Here is a 13,857-nt window from a genome sequence, read left to right as displayed (position 1 = left end):
TGAAAATTTAACTGATTTAACTGGCTAGGAGATAATTAAGAGTCAATAATATTTAGTGGTTAAAAAAAAACTTGATATAATTTCAGGTCGCATTGATGGAGATATGGGAATACCCTCTAAACTCTGAGGTTAGAAACGATTTAAGATATGACTTTATGGAGGGCGCCTGGGTGGCTCAGTGGTTAAGGCCTCTGCCTTCGGCTCAGGTCGTGATCTCAGGGTCCTGGGATCGAGTCCCGCATCGGGCTCTCTGCTCAGCGGGGAGTCTGCCTCCTCCTCCTGTCTCTCTCTGCCTGCCTCTCTGCCTACTTGTAATCTGTCTGTCAAATAAATTAAAAAAAAAAAAAGACTTTATGGATAAAAGAAAAGATTGAGAAAATTTGATAATATTAAAATTAAGAAGTTCTGCTCCAAAATAACCATTAGAAGAGTTAAAAGGCAAACCACTAGTCAGAAGTGTTTGCAACACACATAACAAACAAAAAACTCATAAATAAAATATATAAGAAACTCCTACAAGTCAATTTAAAACTCAGACCACCCACTAGGAAAAAAACGTGCAAAAACTTAAATCAACATTTCACAAAGAAGGACTCCAAATAGCCAATAAACACCTGAGAAGGTAAATGAGCTCATTAAATGTCAGGTAAATGCAAATTAAAGCCATGATTCCTCTGTGTTTATATAATGAAGTACTAAGCAACAATGAAAATATATAAACTCCAGGATTATATAACATGGAAGAATCTTAAAAGTGCAATATTGAAAGAAGCCAAATATTTACAAAACACAAAATATATGGATTCCCATTATGTAATGTCTCAAACTATGTTGTTTGGGGATGCAGGTTTAAATGGCCAACCCATAAGAAAAAGTGAAGAAGTATTTACCATGAAAAATCTAAACAAAAGCTCTAGGGACATATGGCGATTATCTTCAGGAAAGGACGGCTGGGGACCTTGGCATGCTATTTTGGACCTCACTGGTTTTTAACATAAGTGCTTAATAATAATTTATTAAATGTAATGTTTAGGTTTTGTTCATTTTTCTAAATATGTCATATATCACAATTCCATAAAAGTTTGAAAAAATAAAACAGGAAATGGCCAAGCTATAGAATCTCTGGCCACCAACACATCTAGACATAAATCAGAGCAGAATGCAAAAGTAAATTTCTCACTTTTTAATAAGTGGTGCTTATTAAAGTGTGCTCAGAATGCAAGATGCCTACAGTGAAACACTTATACATTCTAAAAGGCCGAAAAGGGAAACTGGGATGAAAAGTACTCACTATTGTCTGTCTTCCATTTTTAAGGTAGAAAATAGGGGGAGAAATGATTCCGGGTCAAAAAAAGGTTATCAATAATATTCTTCTCTGGGCCCTCTAACAGAAACATCATAATGGCATAACTTACCCAGCGGACACTATTTACTGTTCTGAATCGAAGAGTATATTTTAAAGTAGATGAAAGAGGAGCCAACACAGGCCTTATCCATTTTATTTGAAGCATTCGTTTGATGCCCAAAACTGATTGCACACTGAAAATCTCAGGTGGTTCAATTTTCACTGAAAATAAAAATCATCATAAATTTTCTCATATATGCAAAAAGATCAGAAAATGCTAGTAACATCCATCTAAAACTGAAAAAAAGAAAACTAGAAAGGAAATGATAATGCATATTTTATAGCTGGCTATATGCAGATGGCGTTGGGAAGGCAGGGCAAAAGGAATGGTGCCACGCCTGTTTCTCCCACCCCTCCCCCACCACCAAAAGAGAATGGCCAGTGAGGAGAAGATACATTTCTATGACTTTTCTGCAAATGCACCTTTTACTGAGTGATTCAGATCTTATGCCAAGAAGAAAGGAGGTCAAAAGAAGATATCACACAACTAGAAAATGGTCTGTTTCCCTTATCTCCACTCCCTTCAATCTCTCTTTCCTCAACCCCCAAAAGTGTCCAGTAGAAAGTATCTCTCACTTCCCTTGAATGTTACAAACATTACCACTCAAAATCTTTCTCTTTCAAAATACATAATATTTTTCTGGTTTTAAAAGTAGCATATGCTCATTCCAAAAATTTTTTTAAATATGGAAAAATACAAAGAAAAAGTTTAAATTAGGGGTGCCTGGGTGGCTTAGTCGTTAAACATCTGCCTTCGGCTCAGGTCATGATCCCAGGTTCCTGTGAACAAGCCCTGCATCAGACTCCCTGCTTAGCAGGAAGCCTGCTTCTCCCTCTCCCATACCCTCTGCTTGTGTCCCCTCTCTTGCTGTGTTTCTTTCTATTAAATAAATAAATAAACCCTTAAAAAAAAAAAAAAGAAAGAAAAATTTAAATCCTCCATAATGCCATAAACCAGAGCCACTGTAATGTTCTGGTGTATTTCCAGGCTTTTTTCTATGTAAGTATTTGTGTATTTTTTTTTTTTAAGATTTTATTTATTTATTTGACAGAGAGATCACAAGCAGGCAGAGAGGCAGGCAGAGAGAAAGGAGAAAGCAGGCTCCCCGCTGAGCAGAGAGCCCAATGCGGGGCTCGATCCCAGGACCCTGAGGTCATGACCTGAGCCGAAGGCAGCGGCTTAACCCACTGAGCCACCCAGGCGCCCCTATTTGTGTATTTTTTAAACAAAATTAATATTATGTTAAATAAAACCGTTGTCTTCTTAAATAACACTATTCAATCAGCATATATCCTCTTGCATTAGAAATTCTAAAAACAATGATTTTAACAAGATTGGAGGATATAAAATTAATATACAGAAATCTGTGGCACTTCTATACACTAGTAATGAAGTAGGAGAAAGACAAATTAAGAAAACAATCCCGCTTGCAATTGCATCAAAAAGAATAAAATATCTAGGAATACATATAAACAAAGAAGTGAAAGACCTGTACTCTGAAGACTATAAGACACTGATGAAAGAAATTGAAGACAAGACTAACAACTGAAAAGATATATCATGCTCATGGATTGGACGAATTATAATGTTCTAAATGCCCATACTACCCAAAGCAAAATACAGATTCAATGCAGTCCCTATCAAAATAACAACAACACTTTTCACAGAACTGGAAAAAAAAATACTAAAATATGTATGGAACCACAAAAGACACCAAATAATCAAATCAATCTTGAAAAAACAAAATAAAGCTAAAGGTATCACAATTCAAGACTTCAAGCTATAGTAATCAAAACAATATAGCATAGGCATAAAAACAGACACATAGATCAGTGGAACAGAATAGAGAATCCAGAAAGAAACACAAACTTATATCATCTATTAATATATAACAAAGAAGGTAAGATGGGGTACAATGGGTACCCCAAAGGTACAATGGGGAAAAGACAGTCTCTTCAATAAATGGCTGGGAAAACTAGACAGCTACATGCAAAAGAATGAAACTGGACCATTTTTCTCACACCATGTACAAAAATAAACTCAACATGGGTTAAACACTTAAATGTGAGACCTGAAACCATAAAACTCCTAAAGAAAACAAAGCAATCTCTTGGACATTGGCCTTAGCAACATTTTTCTAGATATGTCTCTTCAGGCAAGGGAAATAAAAGCAAAAACAAACAAACAATTGGACTTCATCAAAATAAAAAGCTTTTGCACAGTGAAGAAAATCATCAACAAAATGAAAAGGCAATTTACTGAATGGGTAAAGACATTTGCAAATGATATATCCAATTACGGGCTAATATGCAAAATATATGAAGAACTCATACAACTCAAAACCAAAAAACACCCACACAATTTGAATTTAAAAATGGGCAGAAGGCCGGAATAGACATTTTCCAAAGATAAAAAGGAGACCAAAAGATACATGCAAAGATGTACAACATCACTCATAACTGGAGAAATGCAAATCAAAACCACAAAGAGATATCAACTCATACCAGTGAGAATGACTAGTATCAAAAAGACAAGAAATATCAAGCATTGGTGAGGATGTGGAGAGAAAGGAACCCTCATACATATCCACAACCCTTGGTATACCTACTATCTCCTTGAGCTTTGAGTTTACATCTCTTCTGAGAAAAAGAGGGGAGGGGTTATCTTGTAATAATAGAGTATTTACAAATAAAAAATGATACTTACTTATGGCATCTAAGTTCCAATGTGTTATATCAGAATTAATTGTACCATCTGCATTTTGGGCTTCCACTTGAATGGTGTAATTATCTGGGTTTGTTATTGTTGGAGGAAGAAAAGAGCAAGAAGCATGATTTCCCCTTGTAGAATTATCAGTTGGGCAAATATCACTTTTGTATCCATAAGAGCTTTGAAGGAAAAAGCAATTCAACATGAGTTTAGTACAGCAATTTGGAAACAAAGCCATACTTAATATATATTAAGCATGTATTTATTAGTTTCACTCTGGGTTTCTCTTAAGGACTATATCATCTCAAATATGATGCTCCTTTCTCCAAATTCCTTCCTCATCTCTTCCAAGGAGAGATCAAAGTTACCCATTTCTTGCCTGAGATGTTATGAGCCATAGAGACTTCCTTGGAACTCTGTAAGTCCAGCAAAATCTATGCTTGTGATACATTTCCTATTGGTAAGAAATACTGACTAGGATCCTGAAAACACCAGATTCTAGCCTTGAAAAATTATCCTTAAAAGAAAAATAAAATCAAAGAGGATTTGTTAAATAAACTATGATAGATACATAAATAGAATTAAAATAGTTTTCAATAAATCAAGTTACTGATACGGAAAGATACCCATACTCCTATTGGTGGTAAAAGGGGAAAAAAAAGGATGTGTATTATGTACATAATAATCACATTTATATAAACCTATATATTTATATAACCATTCTCAGAGATGTCTGAAAAGTATTCATCAAAATGTTAAAATTTTACCTCTGGTGGTGGAATTTCAAGTGATTTTTTTTTTACACTTTATATTTTTCAGATAGAATTTTTATCACTGCCATATATTATTTTCAGAAAACTCATTAAATTTTTTTCCTGGGCATAAAGATAACTTAAGTCCTATCAAGCTATAACTTAATGAAGATAAGTACAAAGATTGGTAGGAATCCAATGGGTGGGTACAGCCCTAGTCCCCATGGCTGGGGGATGATGATATAGGAGATGAAATAGGCAGGAAACATCCTACTTTGCAAGATGCCAATATTCGCTGGGGCTGGGCCCAATGGAGCAAAGCTTAAATGTACAGAAGCATGGAATTTTGGAAGTAGAAAAGACTTTAAAGGCTTTCTACTATTGTTGAGCAGTGCAAAAACAGCCTCCAGAGCACTGTTGGGTCATGGTTCCAAGCACAAGCTCTGGAAGCCGACCAGGTTTGAATTCTGTGCCTTGGGTAAGTTTCCTAACCTCTCTGTGCCTGAGTTTTCTCATCTCTAAAATGAGAATAGTATTGTACCTATGACATAGCACTGTTATGAGGATGAAATGGGCTCATATGCATAAAGTTCTTTTAAAATGTCAGCCACGGGGCGCCTGGGTGGCTCAGTGGGTTAAAGCCTCTGCCTTTGGCTCAGGTCATGATCCCAGGGTCTTGGGATCGAGCCCCATGTTGGGCTCTCTCCTCGGCAGGGAGCCTGCTTCCTCCTCTCTCTCTCTGCCTGCCTCTCTGCCTACTTGTGATCTCTGTCAAATAAAAAAAATAAATTAATTAAAATAAAATAAAATAAAATAAAATAAAATGTCAGCCACTGGGTCTAACAGTGAAATGTTACTATCATTGTTATGAGTACTATCACTGTAGCTGAATATTTTTGCCTTTATTAATGCTGTAACCTCTAAGAAATAACCTTTCTTCCCTTTTCTGCACCTCAAGGGCTCCTTCATACCTCAGTTCAAAAGTCACTCCCTCCCTGAAGGCATCCCAAGTCTCCTTATTCCTTCTCAAGGAAAAATCCATTCCTATCATTTCTGACCATCAGTACGTTTTTGTGCATACTACTGACCCACCACCATCTATTCTCAGGGTTGACCATCCACAAGAAATGCTCCCATTCTACCTGGAAGAGAGATTCTCAGTGATAAACTTACAAAACTGCAAACCAGTCTGGGAGTCCTGGAGAGCCCAGCAGGCCTGGAGCCAACTACAGGGGTTGTATACGGACCTGAGAACACCCTGGTATGAGGCACCATCTGACTTCAGCTGAGGTCAAGATCTCAGGCTCCTGGGACAGAGCCCCATGTTGAGCTCCCCGCTCAGCAGGGAGTCTGCTTGTCCCTTTCCTTCCCACCCCTGCCTCTACCTTGCCCTCCACCTGCCCACGCTCTCTCTGTCTCTTTCTTAAATGAATAAATAAAATCTGAAGAAGAAAGAAAGAAAAAAAAAAAAAGAACATTCGGGTATACTTCCTACTTCTACAGGACCAATGGGTGAGAATAATGATAATCCATAGGGAGTGATGGAAGGAGGGGGGATGACTCCTTACAAAAGAAAAATAGGGGGGCACCTGGGTGGCTCGGTGGGTTAACCCTCTGCCTTCAGCTCAAGTCATGATCCCAGGGTCCTGGGATTGAGCCCTGCATCAGGTTCTCTGTTCAGTGGGGGGCCTGCTTCCCTCTCTCTCTCTGCCTGCCTCTCTGCCTACTTGTGATCTCTCTCTGTCAAATAAATAAATAAAATTAAATTTAAAAAAAAAACAAAAGAAAAGAAAAATAGGAGTACACTTGTTGAGGTTTCCAGATTTACATTCTACTGGTACTTTCTGTTCAACACTGGGCCTCGAACAAATAAGTCTGAGAGAAGGTAAGACACTTGGATCATGGATTAGTGGGCCTTTATCACTCTGATCTTCAGAAGCAGGACTCAGCAAACTAGGCCTGCTGACCAAATACAGCCCATCTCTTCTTCTTGTAAGGCACAGAGGCTAAGAACAGGTTTTACATTTTTAAGTGGTTGGGGAAAACACAGAAAAAGAAAAATACTTTGTGGTGTATGAAAATTATATGAAATTCAAATTTCAGTGTTCACAGATAAAGTTTTATTGAACAGTCTGGTCCCTTGGTTTACATACTGTATCTGTGGCAGCTTTCCTGCAACGGTAGTAGTATTCAGTCGTTTCAAAGAGATCCAGTCTCCTCTAGGCCTAAAATATTTACTGTCTGTCCCTTCATAGGAAAAGTTTCCTGCCCTCTATTTTAAATCAGCTCCCTGATATATCACGGATACATGAGTACTGCAAAGAATAGTGTTTGCTTTTTTTCCTTTTCTTCTACTGCAAAGCATGAAGTAGACTTCCCTGATAACACTAGTTACCAATTTTCAAGGAGTGGGGAAAAAAAAGAACATATATGAGATCTTGTATTTAAAAACAAAACAAAACAAAAAGTTGGAATTACAAGCTCTCTTTCTGAAATGGAAAAAGTTAAAAGATCATCTTTCAATATTTCCTAACATGGGTTTCCTTATTCTTAGGGAACATGAAGGAAATAAAGTGTTTCATGAGCTATTTTCAAAATTTCAAAAAATTCCCTGCACATAGTCACTAAAACATCTAGCTTTTGGCTAGGATTATAATAAAATTTTTCAAATTTTTATTCTAATAGGATTAGAATAAAAAGGGATGCTTGAGATAGTGAAAATTTTGGGAATCACTGTTCTGGTGGAATATTGTTTGACAGGGGTCCCACAGCAAATTAGTGGCAGACTGAGAAAAATGTGTCTCCCAGTTATGGGTTTATAACACCACTTACTGTAACTGAGTTCATGAAGAAGGAACAGTTTTATGGCACATTCTGGAAAGAGGACAAATATGGCTGAATATAGTAAATAAACAGAATTTTTTCACTGTGCTTATAACTGGTGACCACTCTCAGCCAAGTCAGTTCCTCTCGGAGGAGGTCATCATGAAGCTATATCTTCCTCCTCCCACTGCCGTAGCTGCAGATACTGTCACATGGCTATAGCAGCCAAGATGTCACCCTAGACACTGGACACAAATAGGGGTCAACCAGAAGCTATAATGAAGAAAACCTTTCATTTCATAAGTGACTCGAATCATGAATGACCCAGGAGCCTCTGCCTCCTTCCCTTACTCCCACTGATAGCACACAAGCTCCCATACTTACTAAGTTCTCTTTACTTTGTACCAGGTATAACTGGCTTCTTTCTCTGGACTCCAGGAGCAAGTAAAATTTTCCTCATAGTAAAAGACACACGAAATGTTCTCAGGCTTAGCAGGCAGAACTAGATAAACAAACAAACAAATACATACATAAATAAGTATATAAGTATGTATACACACACACACACACTCACCCCGACACAATCATTTCATGAAAACCCGCAGGTCAAAAGCTCGTCTTTTTTGGTTAGTTGATACATACAATAGATTCTCCCATTCATGGCCAAGGAAAGAATCTAACTCCCTTTCTTCAATTATTTCCCTTGAAGAACTAGATTTCTACCTTTAAAAAAAAAACACTTTTTACATTCTTAATCAAAAGCAACACTTATTTGTGGAGCATAACAAATAGCATGGAGGACAAGGGGAGATGGAGAGGAGAAGGGAGTTGAGGGAAATTGGAAGGGGAGGTGAACCATGAAAGACTATGGACTCTGAAAAACAATCTGAGGGTTTTGAAGGGGCGGGGGGTGGGAGGTTGGGGGATCCAGGTGGTGGGTATTGGAGAGGGCACGGATTGCATGGAGCACTGGTGTGGTGCAAAAATAATGAATACTGTTACACTGAAAAAATAAAAATTTTTTTAAAAATTGAGATACAAACAAAAACAAAAACAAAAACAAAAAACAAAACAAAAAAGAAACAAAAGCAACATTTGAGAAGCAAAAATCTTTAAAATGCCAGGCAAATATAAAGTGTTAGTAAAATACTAAGTAAAGCATCAAATGATGGAACCAGTCTGGGTAACTGGGCAATGAATGATATGTGGAAAAGAGAAAAACACAAAGTGTTCAACTATGCCACACTTCAACCTTATGAGCAGACACTTAACTGACTGAGCCACCCAGATGCCCCTACAGCTGTACCCCATCCTTGAAGCACCCATTAGTCATCAGTGCAGTCAGATTTTCTATCTTGTGCTGTCGGGAAGTCGGCAGAGTAGGAGGACCCTAACCTCACCTCGTTCCACAGATACTACTAGATAACATTCATATCAGTTTGAATATTCCGAAAAAGAACCAAAGACTAAAAGAACAAACCCCACAAACAAAGGTAGAGAAAAGGCAGAGATGAGATTTGAGACCTAAGGGGATCATGGCCATCCACAAACAGGAGGGAGCTGAGAGTATAGTGAAGGCAAGAAACAGACAATCACACTGGGGACTCAAAATGGGGAAAACAAACCCCCATAACATTTGACTTTGAAAACAAGAGGGGCCTGATGTTGTGAGTTACAAACAGTAGGACTCGAAGCCTGGAATTCTTAAAATAAGGTGTTTGGCTCTAGAAGAGTTCTGCGGGCCTTAGGAAGCAGAGTCCTCACCCTTAAACAGACAGCATGACAAGAAGCCTGAGCAGATACAGTGGAGAACCAGCAGTTTGAAAACCACTGGGTGGCAGGGGCTCCTGTGTGGATCATTTTGTTGGGTATCTGCCTCTTAATATCAGCTCAGGTCATGATCCCAGAGTTGTAGGATCAAGCCCTGTGTCCGGCTCTGCACTCAGCACAGAGTCTGCTTCAGATTCCCTCTCTCCTTTTCTTCAGCCCCTCCCCTGACTTGCATACTCTATAAACAAACAAACAATAAATAAACAAATAAAATCTTATATAAAAAAAAAGAAAGACAGAAAATCACTGGTGGCAAATGGGAGAGAGAGTGATTTACTTATTACTGGGAGTGTCTTGGAGAGCTATGGATCTCAGAAAGACTCCTCCAGGATCAAAGGAGTTGGTATGCACCATTTCCCACCCCTGTCTCCCAGCATAAACACATAGCAATCTGTGGGAATCAGCGCTTTCCCCACATTCCCTACTTAACTTGCTTGCCCTGAGTCCCCCACCCCATGCTTCAATGTATCTGCCCTGTCCAGCCACACTTGCCTCAGCCCCAGCAATGCAGAGCCCTCCCACAGAAGATCAATACAAACCTCACAGCATTGCCTCTCCTGACCTGTGCCTTTTGCAAAGCCTAGGTCTTGGTGGTAGCAGGCTCTGCAAAAACCTGAGGCTTTATTAAAAGTGCAAGACCATCCCACATGCCCTTTACAGATCCACTTAGGCTGGCCAGTACCAACAGCAGCTCCAGGTCTCAATTAGCAAGCAGACCAGAGTGTACCTTGTTAAAAACAAGCCACAACTGCGGGGAACCAACTACTACACACAACGGGCAACGAGAGTCACTGTAGACACTGAACTGAAGCAAAAAGAGACAAGAACATAAGACACATGCAACTTCCAGAGGAGAAACTCCCTGAAGGACTAGGTCCTGGGGAACAGGGGACATTGCAATTCAGGACCTCTTCTTCCTAAAGTCATTACCTTCAAGAGCAGGAGACACAGCTGACTTATCTTGCATACAAAACAGACACAGACAATTACCAAAAAATGAGATGACAGAGAAATATATCCAAGTGAAAGAATAGGACCAAACCAGAGCAAGAGATCTAAGCAAAACAGACATAAGTAATATGCCTGATAGAGAATTTAAAGAATGATCATAAAGATACTCATTGGACTGCAGAAAAAGAGGACATCAGTAAGACACTTAACAAAGAGATAAAAACAAATCAGAGATAAAGACCACAACAGATGAAATTAAAAATACACTTGATAGAATAAGTAGCAGGCTAAATGAAACAGAGAAATCATGACCTAGAAGACAGGGTAATAGACAAACTGAGCAAATGAGGGGGAAAAGTTATGAAAATTGAGAACAGTCTGAGGGAACTCAGTGACTCCATCAAGTATGAAAACACTCACATTATAGGAAGTCCAGAGGAAGAAAAGAGAGGTGGCAAAACATTTATCTGAAGAAATAAGAGCTGAAAACTTCCAAGAGACACAGAGTGCCCTTTGCAGATCCAAGAGGTACAGAGACCCTTATGAAACATTCTTCAGGCCACAAGACAAGTCTCAAAAAATTCAAAAAGATTGAAATCATTGATAGCATTCATTTTTTTTCTGACCACAACACTATGAAACCAGAAGTCAACCACAGGAAAAAATCTGGAAAGACCACAAATTCACAGAGGTTAAACAACATGCTACTAAACAATGAATGAGTCAAAAAAGAAATCAAAAGTAGAAATAAAAGATTCCCTGGTGGGGTGCCTGGGTGGCTCAGTGGGTTAAGCCACTGCCTTCAACTTGGGTCATGATCTCAGGGTCCTGGGATTGAGCCCCGCATCGGGCTCTCTGCTCAGCAGGGAGACTACTCCCCCCCCCCCCTGTGCTTGCCTCTCTGCCTTTTTCTCTCTCTGTCAAATAAATAAATAAAATCTTAAAAAAAAAAAAAGATTCCCTGGAAACAAATGAAAATGAAAAGAGAATGGTTCAAATCTTTGGGACTTAGCAAAAGTGGTTCAAGAGGGAAGTTTATAGTAATGTGGGCTTACTTCAAGAAGCAAAATACTCAAATAAACAACCTAACCTTATACCCAAAAGAGCTAGAAAAGAACAACAAACAAAACCACAAACCAGCAGAAGGAAAGAAATAATAAAGATTAGAACAGAAATAAATGATGTAGAAACTAAAAAAACAATAGAACAGATCAATGACCAGGAGCTGGTTCTTTGAAAAGATCAAAAAAATTGATAAACCTCTAGCCAGACTCATTAAAAAGAGAGAGATAGGGTCCAACTAAGCAAAATCACAAATATAAAAGGGGAAATAACAACCAGAAAGACAAACAAATGTAAGAGAATGCTGTGAAAAATTACATGACCCAAAATGGACAACCTAGAAGAAATAGATAAATTCCTAGAAATATAAAACTACCAAAACTAAAATAGGAAGAAATAGAAAATCTAAACAGATCCATTACTAGAAAGGAAATCGAGTCAGTACTCAATAAATTCCCAACAAACAAAAGTCCAGGACCAGACAGCTTCACAGACAAATTCTACCAAACATATAAAGAAGATTTAATACCTATTCTTTGCAAACTTTTCCAAAAAATAAAAGAGGAAGGAAAATTTCTAAATTCATTCCATGAAGCCAGCATTATCCTGATACCAAAACCAGATGAAGACTCCACCAAAAAAGAAAACTACAAGCCAATATCTCTGATGAATATAGATCCAAAAATCCTTAGCAAAACACCAGGAAACTGGTGTTTTAATGATACATTAAAAGAAGTTGTTCACCGTGGTCAAGTAGGATTTATTCCAGGGTTGCAAGGGTAGTTCAATATTCTCAAATCAATCAGTGTGATATATCACACCTATAAAACAAATTATAAAAACCATATGAATCATTTCAATAGATGCAGAAAAACCATTTAACAAAGTATAACCCATTCATTTAAAAAAAAAAAAAACCCTCAACAAAATAGGGATAGAGGGAACATACCCCAATATAACAAAGGCCTTATATGAAAAAACCACAGCTGGGGTGCTGGGTGGCTCAGTTGGTTAAATGTCTGCCTTCTGCTCAGGTCATGATTCCAGGGTCCTAGGATCCAGCCCCGTGTCAGGCTATCTGTTCAGCAGGGAGCCTCCTTTTCCCACTCTCTCTGCCCCTCTGCCTGCTTGTGCTTGCTCTCTGTCTCTCTCAAATAAATTTTAAAAATCTTAAAAAAAAAGAAAGAAAAACCCACAGCCAACATCATAGTAATGGGAAAAAACTGAAAGCATTTCCCCCAGGATCAGGAACAAGACAAGGATGTCCACTCTCACCACTTTTATTCAACATAGTACTGGAAGTCCTAGCCACAGCAAGCAGACAACAAAAAGAAATAAAAGGCATCCAAATTGGTAAGGAAGAAGCAAAACTTTCACTATTTGCAGATGACATGATACTATACGTAGAAAATGCTTAAGACTACACCAAAAAACTAGTGGAACTGATAAATGAATTCATTAAAGTCTCAGGATACAAAATCAACATACAGAAATCTGTTGCATTTAATATATTTAATAATGCTACTTTTATTTAATAATGCTACTAATAGTGAAGTAGCAGAAAGCGAAATTAAGAAAGCAATTCCATTTACAATTGCACCAAAAATAATGAAGTACCTAGGAATAAATTTAACCAAAAAGATGAAAGACCTATACTCTGAAAACTATAAGACACTGATGGAAGAAATTGAAGATGACACAAAGAAATGGAAAGGTGTTCTATGCTTATAGACTAGAAGAAAAAAATACTACTCAAAGCAGTATACACATTTAATGCAATCCCTAACAAAATACCAGCAGTATTTTTCACAGAACTAGAACAAACAACCCTAAAATTTGTATGGAACCACAAAGACCCCAAAGGGTCAAAGCAGTTTTGTTTGAAAAAGAAAAACAAAGCTGGAAGCATCACAATTTCATACTTCTAGTTATACTACAAAGTTGCAGTAATCAAAACTGTATAGTACTAGCACAAAAATCAGAATAGAATAGAAAACCTAGAGATAAATCCACAATTATGTGGTCCATTATTCTTCAACAAAGCAGGAACAAATACCCAATGAGACAAAGATAGTCTCTTCAACAAATGGTGTTGGAAAAACTAGACAGAAATATGCAAAAGAGTGAGACTGGACCACTTTCTTACACCATACACAAAAATAAATTCAAAATGGATGAAAGACCTAAATGTGAGACCTGACACCATAAAAATCCTAGAAGAGAGACAGGTAGTAATTTCTCCAACATCAGCCGTAGCAACATTTTTCTAAATATAGGTCCTGAAGCAAGGGAAATAAAAGCAAAAACAAACTATTGGGACTTCA

At 37.9% G+C, this 13,857-nt stretch overlaps 1 protein-coding gene across 1 annotated transcript in view; it reads right to left on the bottom strand.

Annotated features, from left to right (window-relative positions):
* IL31RA (interleukin 31 receptor A) overlaps positions 1–13,857 on the bottom strand; it is a 76,860-nt gene that overhangs the window by 28,375 nt on the left and 34,628 nt on the right. Inside the window, exons 3-5 of the mRNA XM_047730607.1 lie at positions 8,075–8,192; positions 4,113–4,294; positions 1,416–1,567 (exon numbers count right to left, since the gene is read on the bottom strand). Of these exons, the coding sequence (XP_047586563.1) occupies positions 1,416–1,567; positions 4,113–4,294; positions 8,075–8,192 (452 nt within the window). The remainder of the gene's footprint in view (positions 1–1,415; positions 1,568–4,112; positions 4,295–8,074; positions 8,193–13,857) is intronic.

Source organism: Lutra lutra, chromosome 5, assembly GCF_902655055.1.
Source record: "Lutra lutra chromosome 5, mLutLut1.2, whole genome shotgun sequence".
Taxonomy (NCBI): domain Eukaryota; kingdom Metazoa; phylum Chordata; class Mammalia; order Carnivora; family Mustelidae; genus Lutra; species Lutra lutra.
This window is presented reverse-complemented; position numbering and strand designations above follow the sequence as displayed.